Here is a 17,797-nt window from a genome sequence, read left to right as displayed (position 1 = left end):
ATCGAATCACAACTATGTTGCTGCCCGACGGGAATCCACCGCGCACAGCAACTAGCCACACTGATCGATCCATAGCTACGCCGTTGCCCGACGGGAATCCACCCGCGCACAACAACTAGTTATACCATCTCAAACCAAGCTGCGCCGCTGCCCGACGGAAGATGTTCCGCGCACAACACCAGATTTGGTTGCCGAGTTCCCACCTTGAGGACAAGGTGGATTTCAACCGTGGGTGGTTGATACGAGTATTAGCATTATTTAGTTATTCAAATTAGGGATTTGTATATCTTTTCCATGTCTTTGTTTTCTTGTTCATTAAGTTAATTATTAGCATTATAAATAGGACCTATTGTAATCAAATCAATCAATAGAATATCAATATTATCGTTCATTTTGTTCTCCTAAGTGAGAAAACCGTCGTGCTCGACGGGCACTTGTCCGCGACAAGCATTTATCGATCGCCGATCTACGAACGCCGATCAGTCCGATAGGAGGTTTATCCTATCAGTATAAACCATGCACAACATTTAAAAGATAAATACTTGTACAACTTTGATTACACTTTTCCAAGAATCACAAGAAAGGAAGAAATAAATAAATGGGTAGAGAACGAAAGATACTAACGTTCACACAGCTCAAAATAGAATCATAATTAAGTAGAATTTGTAGTATTAAGAAACAAGAGTCTTGTTTGATTCAAACACTACGTACGACATGGGAAAAGAACCAAACGAAGAAAAACCCATGAATGAGCTTATAACATGCCCACACGCGATTACAGAAAATGACTTAAAAACACATATGACTCAATTACAAATCGACGTCGTCTTACCCCTTCTGATCTTTTATTTTTTGCTGAAAATGAAAAATGAAAAATGAATATAGGATGTTAGCATATATATATATATAAATATTATAAACATGTATATTGTCATATCGACATAAACGTGCTCGAAAAATTATGAAATTTGGTCAAATTCTTATCCATCTTAAAACACACATCAAGAAAAGAAGGGCCTACACTTCTCATAATCAAAACATCAAAAAACATGAGTTGAACATACTGTCAAAAGTAACTATGCCAGCTACTATGCTACGAACCTTCGTTTAGTTTAGATATATTAGGGATTTTCATATCTTTTCATATATTTTTCTTGTTCATTAAGTTAGGGTAGTAGTTCTCCTATTATAAATAGGATATATTATTATCTTGTTATTCATTCAACCAATTAATGGAATCAGTATTTCGTCCAACTTGGCTTGAATCACAAATCAATTGCTGCCGACGGGAATACTCCCGCGCTCAGCCCCGTTCTGCCGCCGACCCTCACGGGCGCCGGATTTATCCGTATTTATCTCTCCGCCGACCCTAACGGGCGCCGGATTCTCTTTATATTGTTATTTTCCGTTTTATCGGTTCGTTAGGAATTTAGGTTCCTAACATACTATCACAATCCTAAGACATTTCAAGGCATTATCCTCCACATCAACAAATATATCAGAGGTTGGACGAAACTTGAACATTAATTAGATGTCAAATTCTCATAATTAGGAGTAAGAAAAAGAGCAGCCAACAACCTAAAACACAAATACAACAATAAGATACATATAACCATAACGCATCAAGTTTAAATCACAAGCACGAGCATTTTAGGTAAGGAATAAACCATTTTTGAACACAAAATATTAATCATGCTTATGAAAGCTCAAGGGGATTTAAACCTTTTCTGCATCTAAAATTCTTACAACAATTTCTACATACTAGCAAGTATTCTGTTGGTCTTTTTGAACTGTAATTGTGAAAAACATACCTAAAATCTATAGCCACAACATAAACCCACACTGATCTCTCATTGCAAGAATTCCTCAATGTGAATCTCTATAAACATCATAGAAAGAGGTTGAAATCCTATTATACAAATGTGATGATGGTATACTGTATACATACACACTTATCAATCTAATATAAAAACAAAATAATCAAGAATCAAGTAATAATCCCTTCTCTTTTGCTACATTAATCGATAAATAAACATATAAATATATTCTCACCTTGAAAATGAGCTTATTGATGAACTTCGACTAACGAAAACGCATCAACTGATCCACATAGAATCAAAACAAAGTGAAAATCATGCATAACACGGCTTGAACTACATGTATGTTTTCATACAAATCTAACTGACAACAGTTTCGGTTACAAACATAAATCACCGTCTAGGTTTCATGATCCTCAGCAAAATCCAACAATTCACAATCCTTAGATTCAGGAAACACACTGCACGCGCAGTAATAGAAACCACCAAACCACACACACTAGCAAGAAAAAGAGCAGCTAACAACTTAAAACACACGTACTACGATAATATATAACAAAAACACATCGTCAAGTTTAAATCACAAACACATGCATTATAGGTAAGAAATAAGTGAATTTATAAAGTTAGTGCAAATTATATGAAGTAGGGAGGCTAACCTGTTAACCAAGCAAAAGATTCTGGCTACGACTTCTCAGCTAACAAAAAGAAGAGTAGCTACGAACTGTAAACAAAGATTCCGGTAACTGATTGGCAGAGCTTACAGCCATGGGATTGCACTCAATTAATTCAATTGCATGCATTTCAGATTTATATCTTGCTCTACCATATTTCCATTCGAGTTGCTGTAACTTGTAGCAATGCTGTAAACTTAGGAGTTTAAGATTTGAGAGGCTTCGCCTTTGAGCGCTCCATCGCACCAAATCAGTGTCTTGAATTACAAGTGTCTCAAGTTTTGAAAAACACCCAATGACTATATTCCACTCTGGCCCTCGGAAGGCATAGTCATGTAAGAAAAGCTCCTTGAGATTTGGTAGCAACGAACCAATGTCATTCAAGTGCTGCCATGAACACCCAGTGCCACCCAATTTCAACAATGTCAGACTTGATGGGAACATTTTAAAAGGAACCACATACTCAAACATCATCTCAGGGTTCACTACAAGAAATTTAAGTGCCTCCAAATGAAGGAGTTCTTGAGATATATAATCCAATCCACTCAATGGGTCGTCATTATTGTCGTCAGCATAAGGTTCCAACTCCATAATAATTAGTAATGACTTCAAATTGGGGATTCTTCTGAGAACTTTTCTAGTGCAACTCTTCGTACTAACACCAGAAAGAGTGTGGAGTTTGTCCAAAGTAGTATCACCATTAGAGATTGGTAGGTCTCTTCCAATGACATCAATACATATTAGTTCTTGCATGTCCCACATTTCCATCGGCAAATATGACACAACTCCACGCTTTTTAATGTTCTCATGGGATTTGATAAGAAACACTTGAAGCTGAAAAAGGTTGGATATGGAAGATGGGATCTCTCTGGTGCAAGTTAGGGCAAGATACGTCAAACAAACTAGTCTGAAAATTTCAAGTGGGAAATGGTAGAACCGGACTTGGTAAGCATCTAATACCCTGAGCAGCTTGAAATTCATGGCAAGTATTGGCACCGGATAGTGATGGTAAGGACCAAAACAAAGCAAAGAACGGACGGTGGATGCGCCATCATACGTTATTGAGCGAAGCACTTGTTCAAAGGCAAACAACATGTGATCATTGGTACACAACCGACGTTGGTCTTTCAAAACATCATGCCAACTTTGTAAGACATGCAGAAACTTGATCTTACTTGATTCTTTCTTACACAAGTGCTGCCAACATGAATGCACGCGGGACTGTGGCCTTGAAAACCAAGATTTTGTATCTAATCTAAACAGAAAAAGATGATAATAGCTTGCAAGCCTTTCCAAGCAAAATTCAGCAAAAGGCTCCTTAGTCTGTTTTAGACTATGTTCTAGAAACCCTTCAGCATGCAACAAGGAGAACATGTGATTTTGTTCGATATTTTTGTACGGATGGAAAGCTCCAATATAGAGAAAAACCATTTTTAGATATTGAGGTAAGTATTCATAGCTTGGTAAAAGTACCTCATATATTTTACTATATGCATCCACGAAAACTGAATTATGTTTTTTCCCAGCTACCGCAGTCCAGAATTCTGGGGTCTTTTCTTCATTGGATAGGAGCTCGGCAACTGTGACTATCATAAGTGGAAGACCTTCACATTTTTTGGCAATCTTTTCTCCCAATTTCTCCAGGTGGGAAGGGAAACCATATTTACCAAACACCTTCTCGCCAAGTAATTCCTTACTTTCTTCGAAAGTCAACAATCGTACTATGACATGATGCGAAGATTCTTCAATTCCTAGCCTGCTTGTAACCAAGATTCGGACATTATCATGTGGCAAGTAATCAATTATATCTGTGTCCCATTCCCATACATCATCTAACACAATGAGACATTTCTTATCCTTCAATCTCTCTTCCAAGAGTTCTTCCACCTCGTCATCATTATTGTCTGCTGGAGTAAGCATTTGGTTGCGAATGTTTTGATCCACTTGAGCTAGAATACATCGTAATATTTCATTGATTCCACATTTTCTTCCCACTTTCACCCATGCTCGAAAGTCGAAATGTCTCTGAATGGTTGGATCTTCAAATGCTTTCTTTGCAAGAGTTGTCTTTCCAACCCCTGCCATCCCTATAACTAATAGCCAATCCTTTTCATCTACACATCTTTTATCAACTTCAATTTCTGCAAGAAGATAATCCCTTACTTGTCCAAATTCATCAGATAATCCAACCATATTAGAGTTGATTCTATGGCAATCAATTCTTGTGGAAAGAGGTACACCTTTTTCTTCAGGCATATTCAACCGTTCAATATCATACTCTGCCTCCATCACCGTCACTGTCTCGATGAAGCTATCAACACTCTGCCGCAGACTCTGCAGATCCACAGAGAAAGATAAGAGATCTCCCAAACCCTTCTGATTGAGCACCTTCACACCAAGTAATTTCTCACGTTCTTCTTCATTCAGCAAACATACTACTTGAAATGGAGACCCTTTAACTCCTAGCAATCTTCGAAGTGACATTCCATTAGATCTTAGCCTACTTGTAAGCAAGATTTGAATATTCTCCTTTGGCAATCTATCCATTAGCCGTTTGTCCCATTCCCATACATCGTCCATCACAAGGAGACACTTCTTATTCTTCAATCTCTCTTTCAAGACTCCAACTAAAATATCGATGCCATCATCGTCATCTCCTTGGTTAAGCACTTGGTGGCGAATGTTGGGATCCAGTTGAGCTAGAATGCGTCGTAAAGTTTTGGAATCACATTTTCCGCCCACTGTGACCCATGCTCGAAGCTCGAAATGTCTCTGAATAGTTGGATCGTCAAATACTTTCTTCGCCAGAGTTGTCTTTCCAACCCCTGCCACCCCAATCACTGATAGCCAATTGAAATTGCCACGATCTTGTACAAGAATCAAATCCTTGACTCGTTCAAATTCATCAGATAATCCAACCTTCTCAGAGTTGATTCCACCGAAATCAATCCTTGAGGAAACAGGTTCGCCTTCTTCTTCAGGCATATTCTCCAGCTGAACTTTGTACCCCGCCTCCGTCATCGTCACTCTCTCGACGAAGCAATCAACACTCTGCCGACGACTCTGCATATCTGCTAAGAAAGACAAGTGATCTCTCTCTCTTTTGAGCTGTAGAAGAATCTGATTTGTGTAATGGGATTCGAGTAAATCTTCGAATTCCCATACAACCTCTTTGATTCGTTCATCCACAACATTCACCTCCGTCCTGATCTTGCAGTAGCTCGTCTCATCCAGCTTTAGTAAAACTTTCTGCAAGCGAACCATGGCCTCATACGCTCGTTGTAAGATTTGTTGAGAGGGATGAACCAGCGAAATCCGAGACGAATGCAGAATACGATGAATCGTGTACTTAAGAGAAGTGGCTGCACCATAAGCCGCCATCTCGGAGTAGAGTTGCGGTGGTGAAGCCGGAGAACAGGATTTGTCAACGGCGTTAGGTGGTGGTTCCGAATTAAATATGCGTCAACTCTAATACAACAACTATTAATCTTAAAAATATTCTTTCCAAACCAATAAAAATAAATCTCTTACTAAAAATTTTATGAGAACGAAAGCATTGAACAATGACGGAATCAGAAATTTTAAGAAACGGGGCTGAAATTTAGTAAAGCAGTGCAGTGCCGACATCCCATTTATTTTAGGAACTTTCTTTCCCTCTTATGATATGAAACTCATTTTTCACGACATATTTTTTCTTTATCAAATTTATATTAAAATTTATATCATTTCAAAAGTTTATATTTTAAAAAATTAAAAATTATAATCTATCTATAAATATATAAAAGGAGAGTTTTGGGAATAATTAAAGAATGTCATTCATAGTATAAAAAGAATTTTTTCATATACTTACTTTATTTTTAAATTTAAAAATATCATGTTATGTAACTTAAATGAAATATTAATACTAAAACTCTTCATTTTTTTCATGATTAACTATCCACTAATGACATTCATTGCCACTTACCCACTAACTTTCATAATAATAATAATGCTTTAATAATTCTATTTCTCCTTAATTTGTTTGCATATGCAATAGAGAATTCCTCCAGATTTGGTCGACGAATTTGGTGAGAATATTCCGACAAGATGCAACATAATGCGAGGGGAAAGAGATACGAGTTGGGAAGTTGACGTGAAGAAAGTGAATGATTGTTGGTTTTTGGAAAAGGGTTGACCTAATTTTGTACAAGAAAATTCCCTACGACATGTTAGTACAAAATGATACCCCCTCCGTCCCCGATTAAGAGTCACACTTTGATTGGGCACGGGTTTTAAAAAATGTAAAGAAAAGTTGGTTGAAAAGATTAGTGGAATGTGGGACCCACTTTTTATATTGGTTTTATAATAAAATGTGAGTAAAGTGAGTTAGTGGATTGTGGGACCTACTCACCATTTATGGTAAAAATGAAGTGTGACTCTTGATTGGGGACGGACCGAAATGGAAAAGTGTGACTTAATCAGGGACGGAGGGAGTATTAATAAAAGAGTAATGGCCAAAAGTGGTCCCTAACATATGGTTGTTTTATCAATTTGGTCATAAACATTATCTTTTTGATTATTTGGTCCCTTACAAATGAATTTTGACCCGAATTGGTCCCCAGTTAACAGATCCGTTAAAAAATAGACGATGATTGCAAATTTGACTAAATATGAGTAGGGATTCTACTTCTAAAAGCAAAGAGAAAGAAATAGAGAGATGCTTCGGCGAAAACCTATAAAAATCAAATTGAAAGTGGAAGACAAAGAAGAACTCGAAGAAGCCCGCAAACAACGCGCCGCTGCTGCCGCCTCCTCCCTCCTCCACCACTTCGATCGCTCCGCCGTCAACCCCACCTCCAAATCCCACCGCATCGGCCTCTAATCCATCCAACAAAATCCCCAATCACGGCTTCCATTTCTCGATTACTGATGGAAGTCGAAGTGAAGCTCCGATTGCCCAACATATCCGCCCACCAGAAGCTCCTCGCATCCCTCTCCCCATTCCACGCCGCAACCCACCACCAGCACAACACCTTAAACGACGGATCCGCCGCTGATCTGAGCTCCCAGAGAGCCATCCTCCGCCTCCGCTTCCATGAGGAGCCCGACTGCCCCAAATGCTTCGACACGCTCAAGGCCAACGCCGTGCTAGCCAACGGCGTCAGCCGCGTGGAGGAGGACGCTCCCCGGACCGTCTGGTGCACAAAGAACGCTCCATAACTTGTTCACGAACTGCAGCCGTCGCCGGAAGAGAGGAGAATAGAGAAAGGAGAACGAAGAACTGTTCTTCGTCATTTTAGTGTTTTTAACAATTGACCGTCTATTTTTTTAACGTATCTGTTAATTGGGGACCGATTCGGGTCAGAATTCATTTGTGAGGGACCAAATAATCAAAAAGATAATGTTTATGACCAAATTGATAAAACAGTCATATGTTAAGGACCACTTTTGGCCTTTACTCTTAACAAAATATAAGCAGTTTATGTATAAACTTTGTATAAATTAATGATACAATTACATTTATTCATCAGTGTACTCATTCCTTACTCATAAACTCTTCAACTTTAAACAGTATAACTAATTTACAAAATATATAATAAAATAGAATTCATAAAATAAATCACTGTAACTCCAACTTCTCGGCCATTCTTCTTCTTAGTATACATTTAAATTTTTTTTTTTTTAATTCAACACGGGTTTAAATTTAATAATATTATAAAGGGATATTGACATCTAATATCATAAAACTTTCAAATAGTTGGATTTTTCCCACGAACTTTGAAATTGACAAATAATATAACGAACTTTACCCTGAGTTTATTATCCTACCAATGAAAAATTATGGCTATAATATTAGATTGAAGAACAAATTTGGAGGGTGTAATTCTAGAAAAACTATTCTCAAAGATTGAAAAACTTGAAACTCTCGAAGTTGTTGTCAAGAAATTACGAAAAAAATTCATATCTTGATATTATTTTCCGGAATATTTTTATTGGTGGGAAATAACAAACTCGGGGTAAAGTTCAAGATATTATTTTGCCAATTTTTTAAAGTTCGTGGGAAAAATTCAACTTTTTGAAAGTTTTATTATATTAGGTGTCAATATCCCTGTTATAAACATAACTGTAATTGATTCAAACAATTAACCAGCATAAATTTACAATTTCAGCATCGCTATTTTAGATCCCTATGTGTCTTCCAATTTTTGATACTTTAACGCTCAAACCAATACCAGAAACATGTATAACTCATTATATAACAAATTTCATGATTTAAAAAAATAGTAGAGAAAGGAAGGACTTACTTGATTTGTAAGAGTTCTATGCAGTTATCCATTCGATTCAACTATTATGTTGAGAAAATTCCATGGAAGAGTTTTTGGGAGCATGGCTGTCGAGATATGCCGATGAACTAGTATGTATGTCGAGATTCGTCAACGGCGTTAGGTGGTGATTGTAACACCCCTAATCTTAAAATATGCCTCAACTCTTATACAACGACAACTAATCTTAAAAATATTTTCAAACCAATAATGCAGATATATATTGGTTGTTACATAAAAATAAATATCTCTAACTAAATATTTTATCAGAACGAAAGCGGTGATCAGTGACCCAACAAGGATGCAGAGCCGATAAAGAAATGAAGCTAATTTAATCAGAATTCTTAATCCGGCTAACCTTAAGCACGCTCTACACTTCAACTAAAATTCTCCTATATAAATTGTAATCTTTTAAGCTCATATTTTTTTTATCCATCATACCACATTTATTTATCAATAGAATTTAACTCCACCCTACCCGACCACTTTATATATACAACAAGCACATATATACGTGTGTAGCATAAATTATTCTCGTTAGTCATAATTCATCGCATGTTAGCAATGACTGACTATCAATATTTTTTAATAAAATAATGATATTATAATTAAATGTAGAAGACGATAATGTTCATGCATAATTTTTCGGATATCATATCAGATATATTTTCACCATAAATTTTGTGGTGCAAACAAGTTCAAACTGCATGTAGTCTCGTCTTATTTTGAAAACGCAGGACTGGCCGAAATTTTAATTTTTCTCTTAATTTGAACCCCACTTCTAAATAATGAATTGATTTATTACAATTTATTCATAATAATAATAATAATAATAATAATAATAATAATAATAATAATAATAATAATAATAATAATAATAATAATAATAATAATAATAATAATAATAATAATAATAATAATAATAATAATAATAATAATAATAATAAAACATATTTTTTCTCGTGAATAGATAAAAGAGAATTTGTTGAATCGATTTGAAATAATTTGCTATTTTAATAAGTTACAACGGTATTGAAAAAATATTGCATGAAATCGGAAAAACTTAAAGGATATGATATTTTATCAAATAAATAAATAAATGACATTTAGGTGATATGGTTCCATGTAGAGTCATGTGGTGGTAGGCCCAAACTCTCATGAAGCCATATTTCAGCCCAATAAAAACTAAACTATCAGCCCGTCGTCATGTAGGTTAGCCGCCAACAATTTCGGGCCTTCCATTTTCGTCCACAAATCAAACTGATGGAGAATGCATGTCGTAATTTTAGCTAGGCTTAATTTTTTAGTTAATTTCAGATATTTATAATCTATGGATGGACATGAAGCTAAGATAACATTTGGTCAAATTTAGGAAACATATAAATGAAGATAAGGATATTCGCTAAAACAAAAAAAAACTTAAAATGACATTTTTAATGCATTTAAGGATGCTAATTTGTGTTTCTCAATATATCACCAATACTTCAAAGATATCTTTATTATTGGTGTCCCAACTAAAATTAGATGATGAAAATGTTCTAAAAAAAATAAAAAATAAGTTATTTTATCATTAATTTAAGGACGCTTTCTTTTGCGTCCTTAACTATGATATTTAAAATTTTTCTAAAGAAAATAATTGCGTATCGATTTTTATGTTCTTAAAATATAAGTTTTTTTGTAGTGATTTCAGAAACTATGAAATAGAATTAATACACTCGGTACTTCCTTTGCAAACTGATGATGATTGGAACTGAGATATAAACCAAAATTTCGGATATAAATCAAAGCTCGTAGGAATTGCGATGTTAACCTCATAATTTATTGGCCGAATGTGAAAGTTGTTGAAAAGATCGAAATTTAATCACAACTATGTGACATTTTTGACAATTTCGCCATACAAGTACATTGATACAAGTAGCTACATAGCAAGACGTCAACCAAACGCCTATGATCATTGCTTCAAGAGCAACCATTTCTTTGTTTCCATCTATTTGATAATCTTCCATGGCAGCAAAACTTCTCCCAATGTCAACAGCTTCCTAAAACCCTCCAAAACACACATCAATAAGTCGCAAAAGGGCCTACACTTCTCATAATCCAACCTTCAAAAAATCATCAAAAAATCAAGTATTAGAAAAGAAAAAAACTTAATGTCAAAGCAACCAAGCTAACAACTATCACAATCCTAAGACATTTCAATGCATCATATTCCTTAGCGAAGTAAATCTCATCAACAGAGTCCTATTTATGCCTCTTATCCTTAGTGAAGTAAACCTCATCAACAGAGTCCTACGAAACTTGGTCATTTTAGATGTCAAATTCTCGTTAACTCGTAAGAAAAAGAGCAGCCAACAACCTAAAACTCAAGTACTACAATAAGATTTAATCAAAACACATCAAGTTTAAATCACAAGTACAAGCATTTTAGGAGTAGGAAGGTTAACCTGTTAACCAAGTTAAGAGTCTTGCTTTGACTTCACAGCTCAAAAGGAAGAGTGCCAACGAACTGTAAAGAGAGATTTTGGTCTTAATTGCTTGGCAGAGGCGACAGCTAAGGGATTGCACTCAAACAATTCAATTGCAGTCGTTGTGACCATTGAGGGATCACGCGTCCAATCTAGTTGTTTTAATTTGTAGCAATGTTGTATGCTTAAAAGCTTAAGACTTGGAAGGCTTCCATGTTGAGCTCTCCATTGCACCAAATCAGTGTCTCCAATCACAAGTGTCTTAAGTTTCAAAAAACACTCTGATTCAATATCCCACAATGGGCCTCGAAAGGCATAGTGTTGTAACTCGAGCTTCAGAAGATTGGGTAGCAATGAACAAATGTCATTTATGTGCTTCCATGGACACCCAAAGCCACTCAAATACAAAACTGTTAGACTTGATGGAAACATTGAAAGAGGAATCGTAGACTCATACTCCATATGAGGATTCTCTACAGAATAATTAAGAACAACCAAATTCTGTAGTTCCTCTGAGATATAACCCAAGCTACTCAGTGAGTTGTTATCATCTTCATCATCATAAGGCTTCCACTCCATCTGAATATATAATCTCTCTAAATTAGGGATTTTTTTGAGAATTTCTCTAGTACAACTCTTTGCGCTCACGCCAAAAAGAGTGGAGACTTTGTTCAGAGTAGCATTAGAATTAGGGGTAGGTAGGTTTAATCCATATCCCTCAATGTGTTGTAGTTCTTGCATGTTCCATATGCCCACCGGCATATATGACACAGTTCCACGCCTTTTAATGCATATATCTGGTTTGATAATCAAGGATTGAAGTTGGAAAAGGTTTGATATGGAAACTGGAAGCTCTTTGTTGTAAGTTAGGGAAATGTACTTTAGACAAACTAGTTTCAAAATTTCAACTGGGATATGGTAAAATCGGACCGTAAGAGCATCTAGTACCCTCATCAACTTGAAATCCATGGCATGAATTGACATCGGGTATTGGTGGTAAGGACCAAGACAAAGAAGAGAACGGATAATGGATGCGCAATCAATATTTACTGAATCGTATACTTGTTTGAAGGCAAATAAACTGTTGGAATGGGCACACAACCGACGTTGGTCTTTCATATCATCATCCCAACTTTGTAAAACATGCAAAAACTTGATCTTACTTGCTTCTTTCTTACAGAAGTGCTGCCAGCAAGAATGCACGCGAAACTCATTCCTTGAAAACATAGTTTGTTGATTTAACTCTACCAGAAGAAGATGATATCCACGAGCAAGCTCCAAAGAGCAATCAAGTATAAAATTTTCCAAAGTTTGTTTTCCTATGACTTCAACAAACCCCTCAGCAATCAACCGACGTATGAGTTTATGTATGTTGATATCACTATATGGAGGAAAAGCTCCAACATAGATGAAAAGCATTTTTAAAAATTGAGGTAAGTATTCGTAACTTGGGAAAAGTACCTCTGATATTTGATCATATGCATCCATGAATACTGGATTGTGGTATTTTTCAACTACCTCAGTCCAATATTTCGTAGTCTTGTCTTCTTTGGATAGGAGCTCTGCAACTGTGACTATCATAAGTGGAAGACCTTCACATTTTTTGGCAATCTTCTCTCCCAATTTCTTAAGGTGAGGAGGGAAGCCCTCTTCACCAAACACCTTCTCAGCAAGTAATTTATTACTTTCTTCTTCATCCAACAAGCGTACTTTTAGATATGAAGATTCTTTTATTCCTGGTCTGCTTCTTAGTCTGCTTGTAAACAAGATTCGGACATTGTCTTCCGGCAAGATATCAAGTACTCGTGTGTCCCAATCCCATACATCATCCAACACAATGAGACATTTCTTATCCTTCAATCTCTCTTCCAAGAGTCCAAATAATATCTTGTCGTTGATATCATCGGTAAGCATTTGGTGGTGAGTGTTGGGATCCACTTGAGCTAGAATGCATCGTAATGTTTCATTGGATTCACATTTCCGGCCCACTTTGATCCATGCTCGAAGCTCAAAATGTGCCTGTATGGATGGATCATCAAATATTTTCTTAGCAAGAGTTGTCTTTCCAACCCCTGCCATCCCAATAATGGATAACCAATTTCTTTTACCCTCTGCAAGAAGATGATCCTTGACTAATTCAAATTCATTAAATAATCCAACCATCTCCGAGTTGACTCCACCAAAATCAATCCTTGAGGAAATAGGTTCGTCTTCTTCTTCTGGCATATTCACCAGCTCAATATCGTACTCCACCTCCATCACTATCACCCTCTCGACGAAGCTATCAACACTCTCTTGTAGACACTGCAGATCTAGATAGAAATGCAAGTGATTGCTCTCACCTCCTGATGATGAGCTTTCGAGTTGTGGAAGAATTTGATCGGTGAAATGTGATTCGAGTAAATCTTCGAATTCCCATATGGTCTCTTTGATTCGTTCATCCAACGCGTTCACCCTCGTCCTGATCTTGTTGTACCCGGTGTCATCTACCTTTAGTAGAACCTTCTGCAAACGGAACATGGCATCGTAGGTGGGTTGTAAGATTTGCGGACAGGAAGGACCCAGCCAAATGCGAGACGATTCTAGAATACACTCAATCGTATTCTTGAGAGAAATCACCGCACCATAAGCCGCCATATGAATTATCAAACACAACACAATTGTGGTTCTTGAAAAAAGCAGTATCAGAATAGCACCAATAAATGTGACCAATGGCCATTGACTAACTCAGGCACACCATGTTTGACTAACTTTATGTTAAGCAATATGCACATGTCGTTAGTCACAGATAAATTGAAGAAAAGCACGCCATCTCAAAGTAAGTTAATTGGCTGCCTTTGTTTACAAGTCATTATCTTTAATTATATACTATCTTGATTCCCACTAATTTCATTTGCCAATAATAAATTAAGTAAACACCATACCTGCTCATTTTATTGAAGTCAACAATGCATTGCTATAGCTAAGGAGGAAATAATTTCCATTAATTGGATTTATTTTGCTTTTTAATTAGTAGTTGTCTTTCTCAATTGTAAATTTGATGTTGTTTCATTTTCTTCATAGCTAAATGTGTATTGTCAAGATTATTTTTTCATCCCTTCTGTTGAGAAATTGGAGATCACATGCCTTTTGAAGAACCAAGAGTTTCTGTTTGATTCAAATACTACGACATGGAAAAAGAACCAAATGAAGAAAAACCCACGAAGAAGCTTTTAACACGCTCACACAATTATAACCGACTACATAAATTGTTAGGAGTAAAGGCCACTCAATTTGGTTGAGCACGAGCTGTGCTAGAATGTAAACACTGATCGAAGGGAAACAGAGCTCAAGAATATTATTTCTGAAAATGAATGGGAAAGAAAACACAATCCTCACAAGGAGGCCCTACGACAGAGTCGTCCAATATATGATCTGCTCCAGAGATGATTTCCTCTCTTCGCTTCACCCTATTTATAGACTACTCTATAACTATGAATTCAAATTACGAAATTCAAAATACTTAAAAATAGGAAAATGAAATAACAGCCTAACTAATGGAGATATTCTTGCTAACAACTCTCTCGAGAATTCCTCTAGCTGTTGGAGCTTGGCCAGACCACTTCCCTTTCTCCCCTCTTGTAAACTTTCCATTTCCTGACCGTATCAACTGCCGCCCCCGTCGAAACAGCCTTGTCCGCCTCAAACATCTGCCTCATCCATCCAAGTCGCCTCTTCGTTGTCTAGCCCTTCCCATTTGAATAACACTTGGTTCAACTGTTGCCCTCCCGCTCAAACACCCTACGGTCCAGCACGCTTTCTGGGAGGAAAGGGGGTTCGGGATTGATTAATCCTTCTGGCAGGGTCTAGTCCGCCACCTCATCCCCGATGGCCCGCTTGAGCAAGGACACATGAAAGACCAGGTGGATGCGAGCTGAGGCCGGAAGGTCCAACCGGTAGGCTGACTCACCATTTCGCGCCGCGAGCCGGAAAGGGCCGAAAAAATGAGGCGCCAGCTTCCTATTGCATGCGGAGAATAGAGTGGATTGGCGATGCGGTCGGAACTTGAGATAAACCGAGTCTCCCACACTGAAATGGACGTCGCGGCGGTGCTTATTGGCGGTGATAGTCATCCGCTGTTGGGCTCGTTGTAGGTGGTGGCGCAGCAGCTCCAATGCTTCGTCGCGAGAGCGGAGTGTGTCCACCACCGCCTGTGCCTTGACCTCCCTAGGTAGAAAGGCCTGGATGGTCGGGGGTGGCCGGCTGTAAACCAACTCAAAAGGAGTAGTACCCGCTGACGAATGGGCGCTGGTGTTGTAACAGTACTCAGCCCAAGGAAGCCACTTGTTCCATTGCTTCGGCCTATCAAACGAGAAACAACGGAGGTAAGTTTGGAGGCAACGGTTCAACACCTCCGTTTGGCCGTCCATCTCCGGGTGATAGGCCGAGCTCATTTTCAAATTAGTTCCCGTGGCGCAGAAGAGTTCCTTCCAAAACGAGCTTAGGAACAGGGGATCAGGATCCCGATCGGAGACGATCGAACGAGGTATGGCGTGGAGGCGGATGATCTTAGCCTTAAATGCCTCAGCCACCTGGCGAGCCGAGAACAGGTGGCGCAACCCGATGAAATGTGCTTACTTGGCCAGCCGGTCGATGACGACGAAAATGCAGTCAAAACCACCAGCCTTGGGCAGTCCGGAAACGAAGTCCATACTAATATCCTCCCAAACTCGTTCCGGAATTGGCAAAGGTTGTAAGAGACCCGGCGGGGCTTTGGTTTTGGCCTTATGACGTTGGCATGTCGCGCAGGCAGCGATGAAAGCGGTGACGTGACGCATCATTCCCCGCCAATATACATTTGGAGCAATCCTGCGATATGTGTGATATGCTCCGCTATGGCCCCCGGTAGGTGTGACATGAAACTCAGCAATGAGTTTCTGAATCCAAGGTGACTGGGAGGGAACGACAATTCGGCCTTTGTAAAATAGAGTCCCATGAACCAGCTCATAGTGGGGGGAAGAGGGACGGCCAGCCTCCAAGTCCGTTTTAATCTTGGCCAATGTCGGGTCAGCCGCGATGGAGGACTGCACTGAAGTCCACTCCGGCCAGGTAGCTCGCGATACAGCCGACAGTTCGAGGAGGGCCTCGTCACGACGTGAGAGGGCGTCGGCGGCCTTGTTCAGTCGGCCCTCTTTGTATACGATTGAAAAATTGTATCCTAACAGCTTGGCAGCCCAATTTTGTTGCGCCGGTGCTGCGAGAGGGTGGGCTAAGAGTTGGCGGAGGCTCCGCTGATCCGTGTGAACGAAAAAGCGGCGACCAAGTAAATAAGGGCCCCAATGGTGAATTGCGAGCACTAAAGCCATGAGCTCCTTCTCGTAAGCCGACTTGGCGAGCCATCGGGGTGAAAGTGTCTTGCTGAAGTAGGCGACGGGTTGGCACTCCTGCATTAGAACCGTGCCCAACCCGCAACCCGAGGCACCGCATTCACTGACGAACTCCTTTTTGAAATCCGGCATACGGAGGAGAGGCGCCGAAGTCAACGCCTTTTTAAGTGCTTCGAACGCACTGGCTACTTCCGTCGGCCACAGCCACGGCTGTTTGGAGGGAGGTGAGTGCGGCTTCCGCAAAAGGGCTGTGAGGGGGGATGTGATCTTGCCGTAATCCTTGATGTATCGGCGGTAGTAACCCGTCAAGCCAAGAAAACCGCAAATGCTCTTCAAGGTGGAAGGAGTGGGCCATCGTAAGACGGCCGAGACCTTTGTTGGGTCCATCTTCACCCCTTCGTGAGAGACGATATGGCCAAGGTACTCCACGCTCGCCTGCAAAGCCTGGAATACCTGACGTAGATGGAGTAGATGGTCCTCCCACAATTTGCTGTAAATCAAGATGTCGTCAAAGAAAACCAGGACGAACTTGCGCAAGGATGGCCGTAATATATCGTTCATCAAGCTCTTAAAAGTGGCTGGGGCGTTGGTTAGGCTGAATGGCATGACAAGAAACTCGTAATGGCCCAAATGCATGTGGAACGCTGTCTTATGGATATTCGCGGCAGCCACGCAGATATAGTGATAACCCGCCTTTAAGTCAATTTTTTGAACCAACGCGCGCCATGCAATTCTTCTAGTAACTCCTGAATTATCGGAATGGGGTACTTATATGGAACAATACACTTGTTCAATTCCCTATAATCGACGCAAAATCGCCACGAGCCGTCCTTCTTGCGGACGAGCAACACCGGGCTGGAATAGGGGCTGGTGCTCGGCTGTATTACTCCCGACTCAAGCATCTCGGCGACTAATTTTTCCATCTCATCCTTCTGCAAGTGATTATAACGATATGGCCTGACTGATACCAGTTCCGTACCTGGTAATAGTGGAATTTGCTGGTCCACGCACCGGCTGGGGGGGCAGGTCGCCTGCTGGCTGCGTGATAGATGGGAATTCCAACACGAGCTGCAGCAGCTGGGATCGGGCGTCTGGTGGCAAGGCATCGTCAATCCGGAATAGGATGGGCGTCGTCTCAGTTTCGACAGATCGGAGGACCCAGCAACAGTCCTC

At 39.3% G+C, this 17,797-nt stretch overlaps 2 protein-coding genes across 3 annotated transcripts; both read right to left on the bottom strand.

The window, feature by feature from the left end:
- Positions 1-645: 645 nt before the first annotated feature.
- On the bottom strand, positions 646-8,910 carry LOC125201537 (putative late blight resistance protein homolog R1A-3). 2 transcript variants are annotated; one of them, XM_048099693.2, is made up of 3 exons: positions 8,776-8,902; positions 2,477-5,959; positions 646-855 (listed from the first exon to the last, which is right to left on the bottom strand). In XM_048099693.2, exon 2 carries the CDS (start codon positions 5,870-5,872, stop codon positions 2,516-2,518), a length of 3,357 nt encoding a protein of 1,118 aa, XP_047955650.2. In that variant the 5' UTR covers positions 5,873-5,959; positions 8,776-8,902; the 3' UTR covers positions 646-855; positions 2,477-2,515. The 2 variants fall into 2 exon arrangements, with proteins under 2 accessions (XP_047955650.2, XP_088919991.1); XM_089063865.1 differs by having other exon boundaries at positions 2,477-8,910.
- Positions 8,911-10,602: 1,692 nt separating this feature from the next.
- On the bottom strand, positions 10,603-13,901 carry LOC125201540 (putative late blight resistance protein homolog R1A-3). The gene is made up of 2 exons (XM_048099701.2): positions 11,238-13,901; positions 10,603-10,895 (listed from the first exon to the last, which is right to left on the bottom strand). The coding sequence occupies exon 1, from the start codon at positions 13,893-13,895 to the stop codon at positions 11,277-11,279; it is 2,619 nt and encodes an 872-aa protein (XP_047955658.2). The 5' UTR covers positions 13,896-13,901; the 3' UTR covers positions 10,603-10,895; positions 11,238-11,276.
- Positions 13,902-17,797: the final 3,896 nt, after the last annotated feature.

This window comes from Salvia hispanica, chromosome 2 (assembly GCF_029641045.1).
Source record: "Salvia hispanica isolate PSC_SH4W2 chromosome 2, Shi_PSC_v1, whole genome shotgun sequence".
In the NCBI taxonomy this organism is placed as follows: Eukaryota; Viridiplantae; Streptophyta; class Magnoliopsida; order Lamiales; family Lamiaceae; genus Salvia; species Salvia hispanica.
This window is presented reverse-complemented; position numbering and strand designations above follow the sequence as displayed.

What these genes read in the sequence shown, in the direction of transcription:
- LOC125201537 (XM_089063865.1), bottom strand. Translation starts at nt 5,872, where the DNA reads ATGGCGGCTTATGGTGCAGCCACTTCTCTTAAGTACACGATTCATCGT.
- LOC125201540 (XM_048099701.2), bottom strand. Translation starts at nt 13,895, where the DNA reads ATGGCGGCTTATGGTGCGGTGATTTCTCTCAAGAATACGATTGAGTGT.